At 39.5% G+C, this 18,424-nt stretch overlaps 2 protein-coding genes across 4 annotated transcripts; one reads left to right on the top strand and one right to left on the bottom strand.

The window, feature by feature from the left end:
* The first annotated feature begins 5,949 nt into the window (after positions 1-5,949).
* LOC108667286 lies at positions 5,950-13,249 on the top strand. Of its 3 annotated transcripts, none has more exons than XM_018154295.2 (3): positions 5,950-7,356; positions 10,899-10,992; positions 11,635-13,249. In XM_018154295.2, exons 2-3 carry the CDS (start codon positions 10,916-10,918, stop codon positions 12,227-12,229), a joined length of 672 nt encoding a protein of 223 aa, XP_018009784.1. In that variant the 5' UTR covers positions 5,950-7,356; positions 10,899-10,915; the 3' UTR covers positions 12,230-13,249. The 3 variants fall into 3 exon arrangements, with proteins under 3 accessions (XP_018009784.1, XP_018009782.1, XP_018009781.1); XM_018154293.2 differs by lacking the exon at positions 5,950-7,356 and adding an exon at positions 10,022-10,462; XM_018154292.2 differs by lacking the exon at positions 5,950-7,356 and adding an exon at positions 10,022-10,488.
* Positions 13,250-13,275: 26 nt separating this feature from the next.
* Positions 13,276-17,328, bottom strand: LOC108667285. The gene is made up of 5 exons (XM_018154290.2): positions 17,183-17,328; positions 16,523-16,650; positions 16,039-16,235; positions 15,408-15,527; positions 13,276-13,743 (listed from the first exon to the last, which is right to left on the bottom strand). The coding sequence occupies exons 1-5, from the start codon at positions 17,261-17,263 to the stop codon at positions 13,544-13,546; spliced, it is 726 nt and encodes a 241-aa protein (XP_018009779.1). The 5' UTR covers positions 17,264-17,328; the 3' UTR covers positions 13,276-13,543.
* Positions 17,329-18,424: the final 1,096 nt, after the last annotated feature.

Below are 18,424 nucleotides of genomic sequence, written 5' to 3'. Positions count from 1 at the left end.
GGCTGAGATCCTATACACGAGGAGAGTGTTTTCTTTCAGTACAGTGCGCCAGTGCGACGTTGGGAGTTGTCGAATAAGGTGTGTACCCGGTGGAGGCAAGCGAGAGCTAGACAGCTGTGCGCGCTACAGTGGGCAAGAGAGAGATCGACGCAATTGTAATCAGTATGAAGGCCAAGCCTCTACTGGGCACACTGGTGACTGGACTGTCAAGAAATATCTTGAGTTGCTCTGGGTGCAATGCAACAGGCCAACAGCTTGTTGTCTCTGAAGCCGTCAATAATCATGAATTTTAGTCGCGTTGTCTAGTCGACGCAACTATTCGCCTCGTATATAAGCACCTATATACTCCTGCATAGCTTCGTTTAGTCAGTTCTTGAAGGCGTTCATTCTCGGAGCGTCAACGATGTCATCAAGGAGGCTGTATAAGCACGTAGTATTCTACTATATTTTAAATGCAGGTTTACTAATTTTACTCTTTTTTCTCTAAGATTGTTATTAGGGACCTAAGGTTTACTGTACTATAAAGGCCCGTATGCTAATATGCCATGAATATAAAAAAGTGTACCGCTTCAGTGAACAACATGTTATTCTTATGGCTGACATTTTCCTTGGCGAAACAGATGAACAGCGTAGAAGTAGAAAATACTTTTCTTGTTTTTGATACCATGTTTTGAAATTTATTTTTTTTTTCTGGAGTCATTTTGAATTCTTCTGCAAGAACTTTCCATGCTTCTCTCTTTTGTTCGATGTCTTTGGGAAGCGTGGCCTTTGAATATATGATGGGAAAGGTGCGCAGACGCATTGCGAATTTCAGCTCACCATCACAATTTACACTAGTACCATTATAAACCATCACAATTAGACATTTTACATCAATCTTCTGCAAAGAATGAGAATTACTTAGGGAATAATTAATTATTTGAGCACTTAACTACCATTCTTCAATAGACTCATATCGTAGTGCGGCACTATAAAGTACTCTAACAGCGAAGTAGCACTTCAAAGTCTTTCTGTATACGAATCAGTAGTGTGACACTAAGCGACACTAAACATTGTAGAGCTACTTCGAAGTGCTTAGTGTCTGTGACGTATTTAGCATACCAACAGGACACTTCGTAGTGCATAGTGCTACTTTGTAGTGCTAGTGCCCTATTTAGCATACGGGCCAAAGTTTCTGAAATGTTACTGCTACATTATCCAATCATGTCTTTTTAGATTTTTAGATTCGCAGATAATTTTAAGTGAAATAAATTGCGGGAATTTGCAGGGAAATGCGCAATTTATTGTCTGGGACGGTGTTTTGGGTCAAGGAGTTTAAAGCCGCTTCACGGCCTGATTTTAAAATGAAGACGAATGGCTCATTTGCTTAATTTTCGATATATTGATGAATTTATGTTATAGATATCTTGATTGATTAAACGATTGCTGAGGAATTGATTACCAATTGATACATATCTGAATTGATTACATAATTTGAAACTGATGAAATAATATTATTTGATCTAACTCGCTGATGTGCTTGCGTTTTACATGCTACGTCGAACGCAGCTAAGTCGAACAGAACCCGACGTCGTTCACCTCAAGCGACGTCGGCTCCTTCTTTAAACAAAAGTTTGGCAGATATGCGCAACTTTAACGGCAAGATTTTATACATTGTGCTTGGATTTCAAGATCCAGGCCCGCACGGCTCAATTAAGTTGAATCATTTCAATTAATTAAATTTTTTCCATTTACCTGCCAAAAATTGATGTAAGATTTCGAGGGTGTATGCCACTGCGGCGAAGGTGTATACCACTGCGGCGAAGGTGTATGCCACTGCGGCGAGGGTGTATGCCAACGCCACAGAGGTGTATGCCACTGCGGCGAGGGTGTATGCCACTGCGGCGAGGGTGTATGCCAGCGCCACATAGGTGTATGCCACTGCGGCGAAGGTGTATACCACTGCGGCGAAGGTGTATGCCACTGCGGCGAGGGTGTATGNACGGTGATGGTGTATGCCACTACGGTGATGGTGTTATGCCACTACGGTGATGGTGTTATGCCACTACAGTGATGGTGTATGCCACTACGGTGATGGTGTATGCCACTACTGCGGCGTAAGTACCAATCACGGCGATAAGGCTATAAGTCGCAATAACTGCGCTCGATGTTTCGATCGATGACGAAATGTCAAGTCGGCGTTACGCGCATCGATTGTAAGGTGGCCCACACAGGCACGCATGACAATAACGTCTAACGCCGCTTACAGCGTCACTGTTGCGGTGGGCAAGAACTGCAAGCTTTACCATCACATGGATCACTAATTAGAGGAATTTTTTCAAGAGGACAGAAGGTTTGTTAACATTAATGAATACGACTGTCGCCATCGGCGGTAAACGGCCTGTGGCGGCTTCCATACACCTGAGTTCCTGTCACCGCCATAGAAAGAAATAGAACGCGCAATTGCGATGTCTTACGATTTCAAATTTGTCCGTTGTCATTATCCCAGCCCTGCACCTCAAGTTAGTATGTCATACGCCATTGTTCACATTCGGAACCATGTGAGTCGTAATTTTCATGGCCGGAATATCTTCTATTCTGTTCTTATGACCTCTAAATTGTTTGCAAGTAAAATTTGGCATTACGAGATGTAGAATATTGTATTTTTTGTGATAAGTTTTTCTCTGTCGTTTCAGTTTACATGTTAAGAGTAAAGGGAATAACCTCTCTTGTATCTCCTTTAATACTTTGTAATCTGCCCGAAAGAGCGTTAACAATGAACGGCTTGCTCGGAATGAACAGAGCCTCAGTAAGAGGAGGATGGCTACTCACTAGGGGACGAATGTTGCTTATAAGATTAACGAGGCAATGACGAGGGCCGCAAGATGAAATTGTAAGAAAATTGATGTAATTAATAATTAATTGCGTGCAACTGGACGAGTACTGCTTGCGAGAGATGCGAGGGTTAGGATGAAAGTAACTAGGGTTAAAAAACAAAACGCCTCATTGAAGACATAATATCTGGTTCGTTCGAATAATCGATGGTTAACTTATGGGGAGCCATCGTTGTTCAAGTCGAAGTTATTCATTACGGATGTTAAATTATGCGCTTGAGCAGTAAAGCTTCCAACCCCCGGAACTGTGGGTTACATTGTAAACACTTCCGTTCATGTTGATATGCATCAGTAGTCAGAACTACATTATGTGCTTATAAATACAAACTTATTCTGATTAACATGTAAAGATCTGTCGGCGATCACGGACAGGAGATTGACCTACATATCCTGCACCGCTCGATCATTACATATCCTGCACCGCTCGATCATTACATATCCTGCACCGCTCGATCATTACACGTGCGACTGGTCTGTGTTATGCTTGCATGAGCGCGCACACTATCATGGCTGACACATTTGTACCTACAACTGGATGAAACGAAGTGAAATAGATGCGAAACATCATGAAATCAACAATGCTGAAACTCCATTGCTCGGTGGCTGGTAGTGCATTTGATTGACTGTGCAATGAATAGTTATTGCGAAATGCCGTTATTTGAGACGCAATGTGATACAACGCGTGATGCTATGCGCGTGTAGTTTAATCAGGGTATTGTGGACGCTATGCAATTTCATATCCTTCGCTAGCTCCACCCTCCAAATCTGGACATTTTAGGAGCACCTGCCCGACCCTTCAACAGACGCGCTCACGGCCTGCAAATGGCGGCCCCTGTTTTATGAATTTGTAAGCAAAACACAATCTAAAGCAATGTTTAACATAAACCAAGATTTATTGAAAACTCTTCCCCAAAACTAAACGTCATGAGCTTTTTATTAATTACTACTTTCCGATTGTTACAGCCCCATCAACTCTAGCGTCGTTGTGTGGGGGCGGCGATGGCTCTTTTCACATTCTCCATCAGTTATATTGCAATAGTGGATACTTATGTAATTGATGTCACTTTTGGCCCATCAACTTTTAACATCCGCATCGAACGGAAAATATGGAAAAAGTCGAGTTGGCGATAAAAATACTCACATATAACAATCGTGGTCGACGCCTCGAGTTCATCATGCGAAGCGACAATTAAAACTTAAGAGATAGTCTTGGCTTGCGCGCGAGAGACTACAGAGCACACGACCGCACGCGTTGACCGTTCCTACCAGACTAGCGAGTGAGGACTCGTTGACACAAGGGTGCGTCTTGAGGGTAGCGAGTGAGGACTCGTTGACCCAAGGGCGCGTCTTGAGGGTAGCGAGTGAGGACACGTTGACCCAAGGGTTCGTCTTGAGGGTAGCGAGTGAGGACTCGTTGACACAAGGGTGCGTCTTGAGAGTAGCGAGTGAGGACTCGTTGACCCAAGGGTGCGTTATGAGGGTAGCGTCTTGAAGGTAGGAGTGAGGACTCGTTGACCCAAGGGTGCGTCTTGAGGGTAGCGAGTGAGGACACGGTTGACCCAAGGTTGCGTCTTGAAGGTAGCGAGCGAGGACACGTTGACCCAAGTTTGCGTTGTGAGGGTAGCGAGTGAGGACTCACGTACCTGAGGGTCAAATCTTGCCATGACTCTGCTCTTGCTTCACATGAAAAGATCGGCAGCTTGGGCGCGACGGAGACTACTGTGATATTTCAGTGCTTAAACCTAGTAAATATTGAGCAATATGAATTACTTTTTGTTTTAATGCCCGACCTGAAATGATGATGTGTTCATAATTAGATATATATAGCAAGAGTAATGTTGTGGTTTACATACATATTGATGATGTTAAATCGAGGGTAAAGCGAGTTAGCATCAAAACTCGGGAAGGAATAATGCTGTTGTCAACAAGTTACTATTTATTTATTTCTATTATCGATTATAGAAGCATATATCAAGGATAGGACTGCGGTAACGGTTATATAATATAATATTTTTAAGTGCACAGTGTCCCAGTTTCATTCCAGTTTCCCCGATGTATCTCTCAGACGTAACGAGGTAACCGATGGTAAAGCAGAGAGAGATACTACAACGGAGGTCATTGGAGATTTATTACAATCTGAGCAAAGTTTTACTCATAATATAAATGTTTGCCATACAGTAAACTTGAACGCGAAGTGAGAGAGATACCACATTCACATTAATTTTTAGCTCGTACTATCAATAGTTAAGATGAACGCTGTGATTATGCTATCGCCTTTAGTCCTTTTCCATGTATATGATAGTAAAAAAACACAACATCCTATGTCAGGAATATCGAATACACCTTTTATGAACATACCTCGTGCGCTTCTCACAATTGGCCATGTAGCCTTAATTGTGGCTTCCCGAACGATCAAGTTTCCAATGTAGAATGTAATCATGATTGTATTCGGTCCTCCCGTGAATTAATTCCATGCAAACTGTGCCGACATGTTAGCCGTATTCGAATAATAAACCTTTTCCATGTATATGATAGTAAAAAAACACAACATTAAGCCGCCAAAACAATGGTCGTAACCCACACGCTAAACCCCAAAATATTTCTATTCCATGCAGCCTAGCCCCTTCCCCACTTTTGATAAAGAACGCCCTGTGCCACAGTGCCAGTACACTGCTACCTCCCCAGCCTGTCCGTTCTTCTGGATCCTCAAGTTCATTTTTGAGTCATATAAGTAGGACTGGAGGCTAAACCTCCACGCTTACCCCCTGCTCCCCCTCCTTTCGGTACCAGGCTACCAGCTTGCGCAAGAATTCTAATCAAACCTAATACCTAACCTAACCTAACCCTTTCGCGGAAAGGTGGAGAGAAGGGGGTAAGTGTGGAGGAAGAAGATGCTGGTGAGCGTCAGGGCTGGGCTTACGCCTGCAAAGTGGGTAAGGTGATGTCACTGATGCGACAGTCCGGTGCGGGGCCATTCTCATTTACAGCAGTCTGGTGCGGTCTGCGGACCCTGTGGCTTATGGCATTTGTAAGAAGTGATGGTATGGGCTTAAATCATTGATGTAGCTCATGTAGGAGCTATTGGGTGTAATCTGTTTGGAGTAGCTATCAGCTTCACAGCTTGTGAGTTGTGTGCTCAGTGTGCTGAGGCCAGAGGCATTGCTTGTTTCAAGCTGTTGTGGCGAGATGAGGCAAGTAAGAAGTGACTAAGAACAGCTGCATAGGATTTAGGCTGACTATTCCTATTGCATGTAGAACAGTAGAACTAAGGTTGGCATTGGCTCTTGGGCTGATTTAAGAGTCAAATTTTTAGGCTACGGCAGGCTCCTGTTTGTTCGGCTGATAAATTTTTCTCAAGTATTTTGTATTTTTTTGGGCAATGATGAGGGATGCACAATTTTTTTTTATTTTGTAGCACTTCAATTTTGGTTAGGCATGGAATCTTTGGAGAGTTCATCAAAACCTATGAGTGTTTTTTAAGTAAATACGGTGAATCACATTAAAATGCTGTTGGCTGCCTTTCTATAATAGTATTTTTTACTACTAGTACTAGTAACAAACACTTATTCAGTTTACCTATTTTAGCTATGTCTCCATACAGTATACACTGGCCAAATGATCAAATTATCAAAGTGCACTTGTAATATTTTTTGCTTCTCAGAATCCTTCAAGGGCTTTAGCAAAACAACTTTTTCTTCCCAAGAAAACAAATCAAAACAACCCCAGACTATGTGAACAGCATCTTGCTACTTTATTCTCTAGTGAATATGAATCTAAATTCTAAAGAAGACTCTGTGGATGAAAAGGATATATATTGCATACAACATTGATTTCACCAATGCATCTGAAACCAGTTCTGAAAGCAAATTTGAAGAAGAAAATTAATCAATCATGATTGAAATTAACAGAACGGAAGGTGAGATCCTGGCCTCTCAACATGGACCCTGCCCCCTGGCCTCTAATCCTGGACCATGGCCTCTGCCGCCTCTCAGGCCTCAGCCTGGAGTGCCCTTGGACCAACCAGGCCTTTCAATCTCTACCCTGCTCCTGGCCTCTCAAACTGGACCCTGGTCTCTCAGTCTCAACCTGGTTCCTAGCCTTTCAACCTGGATGCTGGCCTCTTAATCTTGACTGTGGCCTCTTAATCTTGACCCTGGCCTATTAATCTTGACCATGGTCCCTAGTTCAGGCTGGTTGGCCTCATTCAGTCTGGACCCTGGCCTTTCAAGTCTCAACCTGGAGGCTGGACCCTGGACTGCAGCCTCTCAACCTGGACGGTGGACCCTGGCTTCTCAATCTCAACCCTGGGCCCTGGTCTCTCAACCCGAGCCTTTGCTTCTCAACCTTGACTTTGGTCTCTGAACCTCTACCCTAGCTTCTCAAAATGGACTCCAGCCTGGACCCTGGACTCTCAAGTCTCAATCTCAACCCTGACATCTCAATCTCAATCCTGACATCTCAACCTGGAATATGCCCAACTATGGTAGGTATCTTAGCCTCCGCCATAGCCTCTCAAAATGAACCCCGTCACCCCGGCCTGTCAGCCTGGACCCTGGCCTCCCAACCTAGACTCAGGCATCTCAGCCTGGACCCTGGCCTCTAAACCTGGACCCTGGCCTTGCTGCCTGGACATTGACCTCACAACCATGGCTCTGGCATCTTTGGCCCAACATCCTTGATGTTCTCCCAACATCAAGAATGTTGGAAAAACACAAAATTTATTTGAAAATTTTAATGTTAACAAAGACATTTTTGCTAAAATACTGGAGTTTCTTGCAAATTTCTCAAACTTCTTATTGTTGCCAGCAAAATTAATGTACAATGATAATTAACTGTGCCAGCTATTAGGGTAAACGCGCTATATTCCGACATCGTGGGTCATTCTGACACTTCTCAACTTTTTTCCTTTATATTAAGCTTTGATGGGTGAAATAGTGATGCCATACTATTGCATGCCATACTATTGCCAAAACACTAGGTCTGGGCCATCTGGCAGGAAAATGTCAAGATCCAAAGAGAGACAGTGCACGTCACCCAGTGAGAATATCGAAAAACATGTCAAAGTTGATAGTTGACCTTGCTCTACCAAATAGTGATAAACTGTTTGTATAGAAAGAATATTATGTTAAACTGTTTGTATAGAAAGAATATTATGGTTCGAGGTTTTTAAATAAGTCTGTAAATATATTAGGAATCCTTTAAGTATACGTACTTGTATTTGCTGATTTCAAGTGGTAAATAAATTAATAGATAAAGCGACGGTTTTAGACACATAAAATTTAATTCCGACACAGCTTGGAATTAGACACACACAGCTTGTTCCAAGTCCAAGCTGTGTCCAAAAATTAAAATTTTCCTAATTAAAAGCTTAATAGCTCTTAATTAAAAGCTTAATTAAAAAATTAAAATTTTTTAATTAAGCTCATTCAGAGCTATGTCGTATTCTGATACAGCTCACACAGGGTGTTGGTATTCCAACACAGTGCGCCGGAATTACAAATAAATAGAATTTGAAGCACTGCCGGAATTAGTCTCACAATATGCCAAATTTAGTCACACACCTCATCAGAATTCAGGGATTTTGTAGGTTTGAATTCTAAAGGCTTTTAAATAAATATGACAACAGTTTGTGATGTTTCATTGTTGCTGGCATGTAGTGTGGTGTTTTGAGAGTGACGTAAAGCAATCAGAACTTGAGTTACGCACACGGTGATATTTTTATAGCCATTCATTTCTTGCTATGTCCCTAATGTGTTGGAATATACCGTGTTTACCCTATTGAGCTATAGAATATCATCCACATTTTGTGGTCAAAAGACTAAATGGACCATATGGACGTGTTTAATGTTGGGGTCTTGTAAGACCAAGTACTGAAATGTCGCCTTACATTTTTTTCAATGCACAATTTTACATACTTATCCATACAATACTTAGTGACCGTAATCACTAGAAATTATAAGAAAAAATTTGTTTACATTATTTAAAAAAAGTGGTCATTAAAGGGTTAATAGCCACTCAATTGCTTGTTAGTTGTTACAACTTACAAGCACAAGGTTAGGTTGTTGCACACTTATACTTGCAGAAAATGGGTGAATGTTTGAAGATCCTTGACCACACATTAGCATTGAAATCTATGTCTTAAAACTCAAAGAATCTTGCTTACACATTTCTTGTTACATACGGTACTTATGTAAATACTTTTATGTTTTTTTTGCTAGAAATCTTGAAGGTTTAGGAAGTCCTAGTCTCTGGTGACATCACCAATAATACTGGCAATATTTTAACCCTAGGATTTTGATTCTGGTAAAAAAATTACACAACTCTGCATTATTAGCCTCTTATAGTCTGTTACTAGTTTGTTAATGTTAAACCTAATCAGGAATATCTGATATAGTCTATTATCTTAATAAATTTTCAATAAATGGGTATGAAAAAATCATTTCATGGGCCCAGTTTCTTTCAGTTTTGTGTTAGGATGTTTCTTGAGCTCTAATTTGGAATTAAAATAATAGATTCACATGTGGTTTCAAAAATTATTATTTTGTGGGTTAATTGCAGGTAAAATTGGTCAATATACATGATTTTATGACTAATTAAGCAAAAGCTACCCAATCTGGAATAACTTAAGGTTTCCAAAAAAAATGCAAGCAAAAACCATAATTTTATGGGTGATTTACAAATCATGGGCATAAATGTGCAATATCTAATGACACATAAGAACTTTGTCACTTGGCAGATGTGGCCCCAACACTCACCTTGATGCTCATAAAAAAAAATTTTTTGCTGGTCAGAACTGCAAGTTGTGGGGTTTGATAATTACTAGTGCATGATTATAATATTATAATTTTCATTATGATAGAAAGATGGGATTTTTTATAATTTATAAAATCTTTTCAATTGCAAGCCTTATTGTGTCACAAAGTTGCAATATTATTGGCATTGGCATTACAGAAATGGAAAAAATTCTCTATATACACAATGGCTTTAGTGTCTCATTCATGGGCCAAAGTGGCAAATTGAGAAGAAGCCACCAGTGAATTGGACAAAAATGCCTGTGAATCTGGCCCATTTCAATCATTAATGTGGCTTTTTCCCCATTTCTTTTAAAAAAAATAAGAAAAACAAAACATTTTTTACTGCACTTTTTAAAAATCACCCATGAAAACAATCATTTGGTCTGCAATTTTAGGAAATTTCTGCCTGATAATCCAAATTAATTCATGGGTGTCTTTTTTCCAATTTGAACATTGCAAGATTTGTGGCTGTACATGAACATCAAAATTAATATCCATTTATTTAAATTATTTCTTTACCTTTTTAAGTCTTATAAACTTGATTATGTTTACAAATATTTTTTTTGCGCTACTACTTTACTATGGTGAAATTGAAAATGAAGTATTAGTGTTTTAACAAGATATGGCAATGTGGGGAGTTATGAGGCCATCTTCACTCTTTTAGTTTATTATGCCACTTGTGGAATATTCCCCATCTATAACTTTTTTGAGGAAATATATTACCTGCTAGGCTTCTGAAGGACATGTGTAAAATAAAAATAATAATTCATGAAATTGGTGTGTAGTAAAATATTGGTAGGTACACTCTGACTAGTCCTTAGGTGCATAGTGGCAAAGCAGAGAGTTTTTTAGACTCTCCCACAAGTTCATTTTTGAGCCCTATAAGTAGCCAAGTAAAGTATCCTGGATACCAGCATTATCATACTTAAGAAATTGGTTTAAATCTTGAGTAAATGAGGAAATTAAAAATGAACTGATTCTAAAAAAGCTCTGGTTTGCCACTATGCTTAGGTGTGTTTCAACAATTGAAGATATGCCTAACAAAATATGCTCCATACATTAAAGAATATCTTACAACTTACATGTACTGGTTTACATATTATCTCTGTGTCTTTTGAATGATGGAAGATTATTGAGGCAAATCTTGTGAACCTTAGAACAATAATTAATGATTTGTTGTGTATTTGCGTAACATTGAATAAATTGTGTCTAACTATGATGGTGCTTCCAGGATCTGAATGAACAAAGATGGCATTGTTGGGGCTCATAGCAGACTACAGCTCATCTGATGATGACCAAGAGGAAGTCACACTCCAGCAAAAATTGTGAGGTCAATTTTTTTCTTCCTGAAAGTGACTACTACTACTTTTTAATATCTAACCCTTTTTATTGCCAGTAATAGTGATAAGTTAAACTTTGCTGAGCCTTAAGAAACTTGTATCCCTTGTATCCCTGTTGAAGTTTTAATTGGCATTTATAGTACATTTACAAGTCCAAACAAAGTTTAGTTAGGATCATTCTTCGAATTGTGACCATAACATGAGCAATATAACATAATTTTAACATTGGAAAGGAATGTATCAATATGCTTATGGTGCCATGGTGTTCTTGCATGGATTGCCTCACTATTCACATATAAATTGCTTCTGTTGCTTCACAAGACAGCCTTCTAATGTGAAATCTCATTATTTATTGTTAAGGCTCTTCTCATTTATGCATTCAATTACTACTGTTGAAACACACATTATCAAAATACTTTTCTCTCTCTATGTACCTAATGCAAACCTTGTGCATATTTTTAACTGTTTCAATACTGCATTTAATTCCATATCCATGAGAGTGGTATTCACAATATCTTGATCTTCCAAAAGGAGAGGGGATTTTCTTCAATGAGAATAGATACTGCTAAATAACATCCTGAATGTTGATGAATTTCAGCAAATTTAATAACTCGTTTTTGTCAACAGGAATAGCAAGGAAATCCCTGGCACAAATTTCCTCATATCAGAGGAGGGGATTGACAGGGAAGAGAAAAAGGTGAAAAAATGCAAGAAATCAAAAAAGGAGAAGTTAGTCAATCCTGCAAAAGGCCTCCGAGAAATAGACAAAAGTGACCTGTTACCGAGCCCATTCACCTGCACCAACACATCCTCTGTCTTCTACAATCCCTTTCACCAGGAGCAAGAGGCCAAGAAGTCCATGTTAGAGAAGCATGTCAAACTCACCAACAATCCCAAAGATGTGCTTGAGATTAACGGTCGAAAAATATGTTTCAATTATCGCAAAGGACGATGCAAGTTCGGCCACAATTGCAAGTATGCACACGACTCTGACTTGAGCGTGGAGGCCATCAAGGTTACAGATCAGCACCGCAGTGATGCCGACAGCTCAGCCCACTACAACAGTGCTGGCAACGCTCAACCCATGCTATCATCTGATGAAATGGAGGCCATCAGAAAGAGGAAACCTGGGCTTTCTGAGGGTCTTGTACCTAACAAAAAATCGCGGAAGAATTTCTCCACTCAGCAGCACAAAGAAGCACCTTGGCTTCACAAGAGATAAAGTGTTTTACTACCAGAATTCATTCGGATGTTTTTACGGCGCGAACGTGTTGCTCTCATTCTTTGCAATTTGACGTTCCTAAAGGATATGTGCTCACTAGCAGCTGGTGTAAGACGTCATGCCAGAGGTGATCTCGGCTATCATTAAAGGCTGCATTGAACCCCAAAACTTATTTTCTTTACGAAGGTAATTTTTATCAAGCAAATTTATCACATGAACTCGCTGTTTTTGCGTAATGCAAACAAATAGAACGTGCACCTCAAAAAATTCATGTCATAGTGCACCGTGTAGAGTACACAATTCTTCTCACTCACTCAAGTGCCAGACCTTCTAAGCTCTGCAGGCCCCTGAGCGGCACCACTACTATTCTAATGGCACATAAAATTTGCTTTGTCTACGTCATCTTCAATCAACGTTATAACCAACTACAAACGAGCAGCTTATTAACCACTTGCGGTACCGTGTGACGATAACCGCTGTTCGCCGCATGATGTAGGAGGGCCTCGAATAATCCTCTCCAACCAAGCACTGCCTCCTCATGTAATCCACTACTTCAATGAAGGTAGTCTCACATATAGCATCGAAATGAGCTATGAAATGAACTCAACTTCATCTATTGACGGTTGACGACTACGTCTCAAATATGCTAGTAGCATCACTAAATCAAGGCAAACGAAGCCGTATAAATTGAGTTTTTGTCAGGGTCACTAGGTCCGTTCTCTGGTCTCGAGGTCACTCCAACAACTGCTGGAAACGTGTCTAAGCTCAACACTGATTGAAAGATTGCCTAACGATTATTTGAGGTGATCAATCAATTAAAATTGTTTTCAACGCAAGTGACCTCCTCTCCCACATTTGCTGAACTCTTATCCCGCTAGACGAGTGGTTGAATTATAAGATAATTTTCATTTCTGATGCTCTACCGCTGAGGGGGCGCATACGTGATGAGTAATGTTGCCCATGAGAATTATTGAAGCAAAATTGCCCCACAATTTCGAAATGTATAATTTAAGCCCTAGCAAAAAGGAAAAATAAATCATAGTACAAACTTTGTACATTGATGTTTAATTATGACCTCGCTGCTCCTTGGAAAATATCTTCACATCTTAGGATTGGCAGAAAACTGATTAGGTCTTGCATGTGTTGGACACGACACAAGTTGTATGTCACGATAGGCCCACTACGTTATTATGTGGTGGGCGATTCTATAATTTGACTTAACGGGGCAAGACAATTGCCCCCCAACTAATTTAGTAGTGGGCGGTTCTAATACATATTCTTGCAGCGACCTTCGTAGGGGAATAGCGCAAACCATCACCACTGGTCCACAAGGACGCGCTGTGGTCTTGGTTTACTGATAGGGTTGCCGTGGCGGTCAACCTCCTGTTCCAGATTGTACCGTAGCCACTCGGGCTCGTCTCTGAAGCCCTGGTATTTCTTCCTGGTCTTCAGGCCTGTCACCAGCGTGCTGCTGCCGGGGAACGCGGTCACGCCGCCAAACTTCGTGTCGGTCTCTGCGATAAAATTTACTGTTTAATGTGCTATACAAAATTAGTAGGGTTTGGTACGACTACGTGTCAGTCTCTGAAACGAAATTGAATGTTTGAAGTCCTTTACAGAATTGGGCAAATATGGTAGGATTCATCTTTATGCTAATTAATAATTATTATCTATAGGGTTACAAAACCTTTAAAAGTGCAAGGTGCCACGCATTTTGGTGTTGTGTCTAGGAGCAAAAAAAATTACTGCATAAAAATAAATAGAGGAGGTGCAGAGCGCGTGTTCCTGAGGATATTCTTAATAGAAAAGAAATTATGCAAGCAATTCAAGATTTCAGTAACTAATGATCACTTGTAAAACTAATTTGGCATCAAGGAAAAATAAAACTAGCCACATCGCACATTTACAGGAACGAGTGACCACTGCCGTGTTGAGCGATGATGAGGTTGATCTTCATGAACCAGTATGTTAGCTGAGCCCCGTCATGTGACAAGGTATAAGATCATATGCAAGCCATTGACAGCAGACAACATTGTAAAGGAAAAAATTAATGCACTTGTCCACTCTTCTGCTAGAGCAGTGGTTCCCAAAGTGGGCAATATCGCTCCCCTGGGGGCCCAGAAAAGATCTGGGGGGCGGTGAGGGAGAAAGGGGCAGTAGAAGGCGACAGTCCGCGAAGTCGAAGTCAGAAGTTCGTACGTTTGTTTGACGATTTGTACCTACACAACACATGCAGAACATGACTCTGACTCGAATAAATTTTCATTAGCTAAAAATCAATGTTCGGTAGTTAGGAATTTATATTAGAATATATTATAGTGAATCTCCGCTAGAGATTCACTGGGGAGCCAAAGAGGGCGCCAGTCTGGAAAAGTTTGGGAACCACTGTGCTAGAGTATCGAGTGATGTAAACTCGTAACTATGAATTTACTGCAGGCCACTAGTTTTCGTATCCCATCTCTAATTAGGCTCCTTATGAAACGATACAAATCTTAGATAGTAATCACAACATTAAGACAGCAGTTTATGGAAACAAATCTTAGATAGTAATCACAACATTAAGACAGTAGTTTATGGAATCTTTCAACTTATCAAGTGACCAACTTTGACCTTTCTTTGGATCCATTTTATTTTTGAATTAGTATTATAATGACTATATGTAAAGAAAATCATAACTGCATGAAGTTTCATGGGCATAACTTAGCGCTTGGTTAAGGTTCAACAATGGTTGCAGTCGTTGCTTCTACGTACAAAATAAGCATGTTCTACTTGTAAAAATAGTATAGGTCTAAATGTGAACTAGCGACCATAATATATCAACCTAACATGTTGATATGAAGTCCTGTACGCGATTCCCCAATTACCATGTGCATTGAATGCTAGGATAGAACCTGATATCTCTGCCTCTAGATACCTACTGCTCAGCTGCTGATTGTCACAGACTAACCATTCACCATGGTGGGACCATATTACCACTCAATACAGTCGCAGCCCTACCACTGGTTCCACCCACCAAGATAAAACCTTTTTACAACTAAACCTCAGCTGGTCACAGCCCTACCACTCGTCAGGGTGGAACCATTCTACAACTCAGCCCTAGCTGGTCACAGGATTACCACTCACCAGGGTGGAACCATTTCACAACTCAGCCCTAGCTGGTGACAGTATTTCCACTCACCAGGGTGGAACCTGGTGTAATTGTAGATGACGTGCAGGTTCTTAGGAAGGTCGATGTCCCGCATGCGGTCCAAGGGAACACGGGCGTCCACAGGAGCAGAGTAGAACGCAACAAGGGCGTCTGAGAAGATTCATTTTATTTGATATAACAATGAAAATTTTAAATGAAGCATCAAGAATAAAAATCTTCAAATTAAATTACATTTGAAGAGACTACACTTTCATTCTCTTTAAAGTAAAAAATTGGTTATGATGCAACACTTCATACATTGGTACCACTCCTCATTTGCCACAAGCAAATGTTGAGTTTCCTATAACATTATTGATGTCATCTATTTCATAATGGGTAAAACATTCAAGAACGGGATATTTGAAATCATGATTACACGGTCCCATTTGTTCATTATTGTTATTGTTTTTGCCTGAGGCTGACATCATCCTTATGAGCAAACATTGGAGCATAATTTTCCTGCACCAGCATTCAATTTTAATAGAAAAATTTCACTTCTATTTTAATGTATTGAAATATTCAATCATGACCTTTCCATTCATGACTTCTACAACTTGCCCATTGGATACTGGATATCGACATCATGAGGGCTGTAGATTATTGTAACACACAAAATGCTCACCAATATTGGTGATTGAGTGGAGGTAGGAGTTAGGTACTGTGTGATTGAATTCTTTACTACAGCGCTTGAGAACAGAGAATTTGAGGTCAGGAGAGCTGAATTCAGCTGAGGTGGAACCACAGATCTCCTCACACAGGCGCTGCACACGAATGGCTACATCTGGGGGTGGTGTATAGCTGCGCTGATTGCGGAGGTATCTGGTAACATACAACTCCTTTGAATATCACAGTAATCCCCATCAAAGCTTGCAATTTATACAAATAAAGTTAAGAAGTGTAAAGGATGAGCAGGATTAAACTTTTAAAAGTAATTTTCACTGTGAAAGGGAGCTAGCATTAAGTTTGAACACCTAAAAGACATTTTCCTTGCATCAAAATTTAATAAAAAACGTACAGTTTATCATCTTGGTATTATCATAAGTCTATATTTCATTATTATTTTAGAACAATCAATTGGCCAGTTACTTCAAGTACAGAAAAGTTACCCTCGAGCTGCAAGGCTTTCATGGTCAAAATCCAAGAGTCGATGGCTGCCGTCTTTCTTCATCAGCTCCACTTCGGAGCTGAGATCAGCTTCTGCAGTTCTCAATGGGCCCGTACTCAACACCCGCTTCTGCAACAGATTCTATTAACTGCAGGCCATCAGCTATACAATTGACTAATTTGTATGAAAGATGCATTGTTTGAAAACATGTTTGCAATCTTATCTTCATATGAATTTAAATCCTATTATTAAAACCTTTTCAGAAGCTGTTCTGGCATGAAAGAAGAACATAAAGATTTCAGTAGCAATGATTTTTACTTCAGGATCTATAATTTGTTTCTCATTGATCATTAATGTGACAAATTTTGAACTAAGTTGGATGTCAAATTAATCCATCTTTCATTAAAAAGTCATAAAGAATTGAGAAATTCCTTGCATTGAATAAATTCCTTATTTCGTGAAATTACAAGCAGGATACCGACATGACTGCAAAAATTTGTATTGGGTATTATATTGGTCTGTCTGGCTATGGAGAAAGTTAGCATTGTGTACAGCTAAAGGATATCTGAAGCCATTTTTGCTAATTTCAGACAGCACCATCATTAATGTAATTTTTGTTTTGCTAAAATATAAAGTTAAATGTACAATAAATATGACTCACCCTTACAGACATACAGCATAATTGTGATGTTAGACCAACAACAGGTATCCTCTTGACAAAATTCATTATATTTGAGTTCATGTGATCAAACAAAAAAGTAAATGTTATTTGTATAGATAAATAAAATATATATAAATATGGAGTAAAGAAAAAATAAATTCCTGCAAATGACAATTAATTGCAACTCAAAAAATTATACATACTACCTATGCAAATCTATTTGAATAACTTAGAAACATTATTTCAAAGTTCTGTTTGCTCTGGAAAATGACCTTTTTAAAAATATAGTCAGATGGGTAAGACAGGACCAATAATTCTTATGTTACAAGGTTTTTAATAAAAGTACAAATCTGATATCCAATATTATCCATCTAGAAACACATTATTTGATAAAACAATCACTTGTTACTGTTTTGTGTTGTGGGAAGTCAACTCTAATATCAGTCACATTGAAGTTTTTGTCATGAGAAAACTTTGTTAAGCATACTAGTAATAGTGGGTTGGCTTTGGTTCATTGTAGAGCATTGCTAAATGCTTCATGTATTAAATGCTTCTGTATGTATTAGTGTCATTGTCTGACAAATTTATCAAATTGGTAATAAAACCAATGGATAATAACTTACGTGTCAGACGTCATGTGTTTTCTTGCTAACTGCATTTGTGGTGCACTTCTTCAAACATAGCTCATGCCCTCTCACGGAGTTGTGATCATAATTATTTTTCATGTTTCACACATTGATTTTCCCCCAGCCAATCTTGCACATACTAGTTCTGCAGCTCACTAATGGGAATAGACATCCCTATTTAAAATAGTGCACTAAATTTCTCAAATTAAAAAAGCTAACAAGTTATAATGAAGTATGAGCAAAAGATAAAAATTTTGACCAAAAAACTCCATGTACTACACAATAATATATTCATTTGAAAACTATTTTTGATAAACTGTAGGGTAATAGAGGACCATTTGTGGGGTAATAGAGGACCATTTGTGGGGTAAGACAGGACCATTTGAGGGGTAAGATAGGACCACTTGTGGGGTATAACAGGATCATTTAGTGGTCCCGTCTTACCCCATGTCTGGTCCTTTTTTACCCCATTTTAGAATACATACCAGGCAGTGATGGTAGCAGGTAGGAATAACTAGTACCGTCAAACGGGGTAAAAATGGATGGTTTTGAGCATTTTTTGTTAATAACTTCTTACTATGAAACATTTCAGGAACAAGTTTAGGCTCATTTTATA

Source organism: Hyalella azteca, unplaced genomic scaffold (genome assembly GCF_000764305.2).
Source record: "Hyalella azteca isolate HAZT.00-mixed unplaced genomic scaffold, Hazt_2.0.2 contig4334, whole genome shotgun sequence".
NCBI lineage: Eukaryota > Metazoa > Arthropoda > Malacostraca > Amphipoda > Hyalellidae > Hyalella > Hyalella azteca.
This window is presented reverse-complemented; position numbering and strand designations above follow the sequence as displayed.

Excerpts from the sequence above, each read along its gene's own strand:
- LOC108667286 (XM_018154295.2), top strand. The coding sequence starts at position 10,916 with ATGGCATTGTTGGGGCTCATAGCAGACTACAGCTCATCTGATGATGAC. Across the intron at positions 10,993-11,634 it reads GTCACACTCCAGCAAAAATT|GAATAGCAAGGAAATCCCTG; the intron begins GTGAGGTCAATT and ends TTTTGTCAACAG.
- LOC108667285 (XM_018154290.2), bottom strand. The coding sequence starts at position 17,263 with ATGAACTCAAATATAATGAATTTTGTCAAGAGGATACCTGTTGTTGGT. Across the intron at positions 15,528-16,038 it reads CCACTCAATCACCAATATTG|ACGCCCTTGTTGCGTTCTAC; the intron begins GTGAGCATTTTG and ends GAATCTTCTCAG. Across the intron at positions 13,744-15,407 it reads TTACACCAGGTTCCACCCTG|AGACCGACACGAAGTTTGGC; the intron begins GTGAGTGGAAAT and ends ATTTTATCGCAG.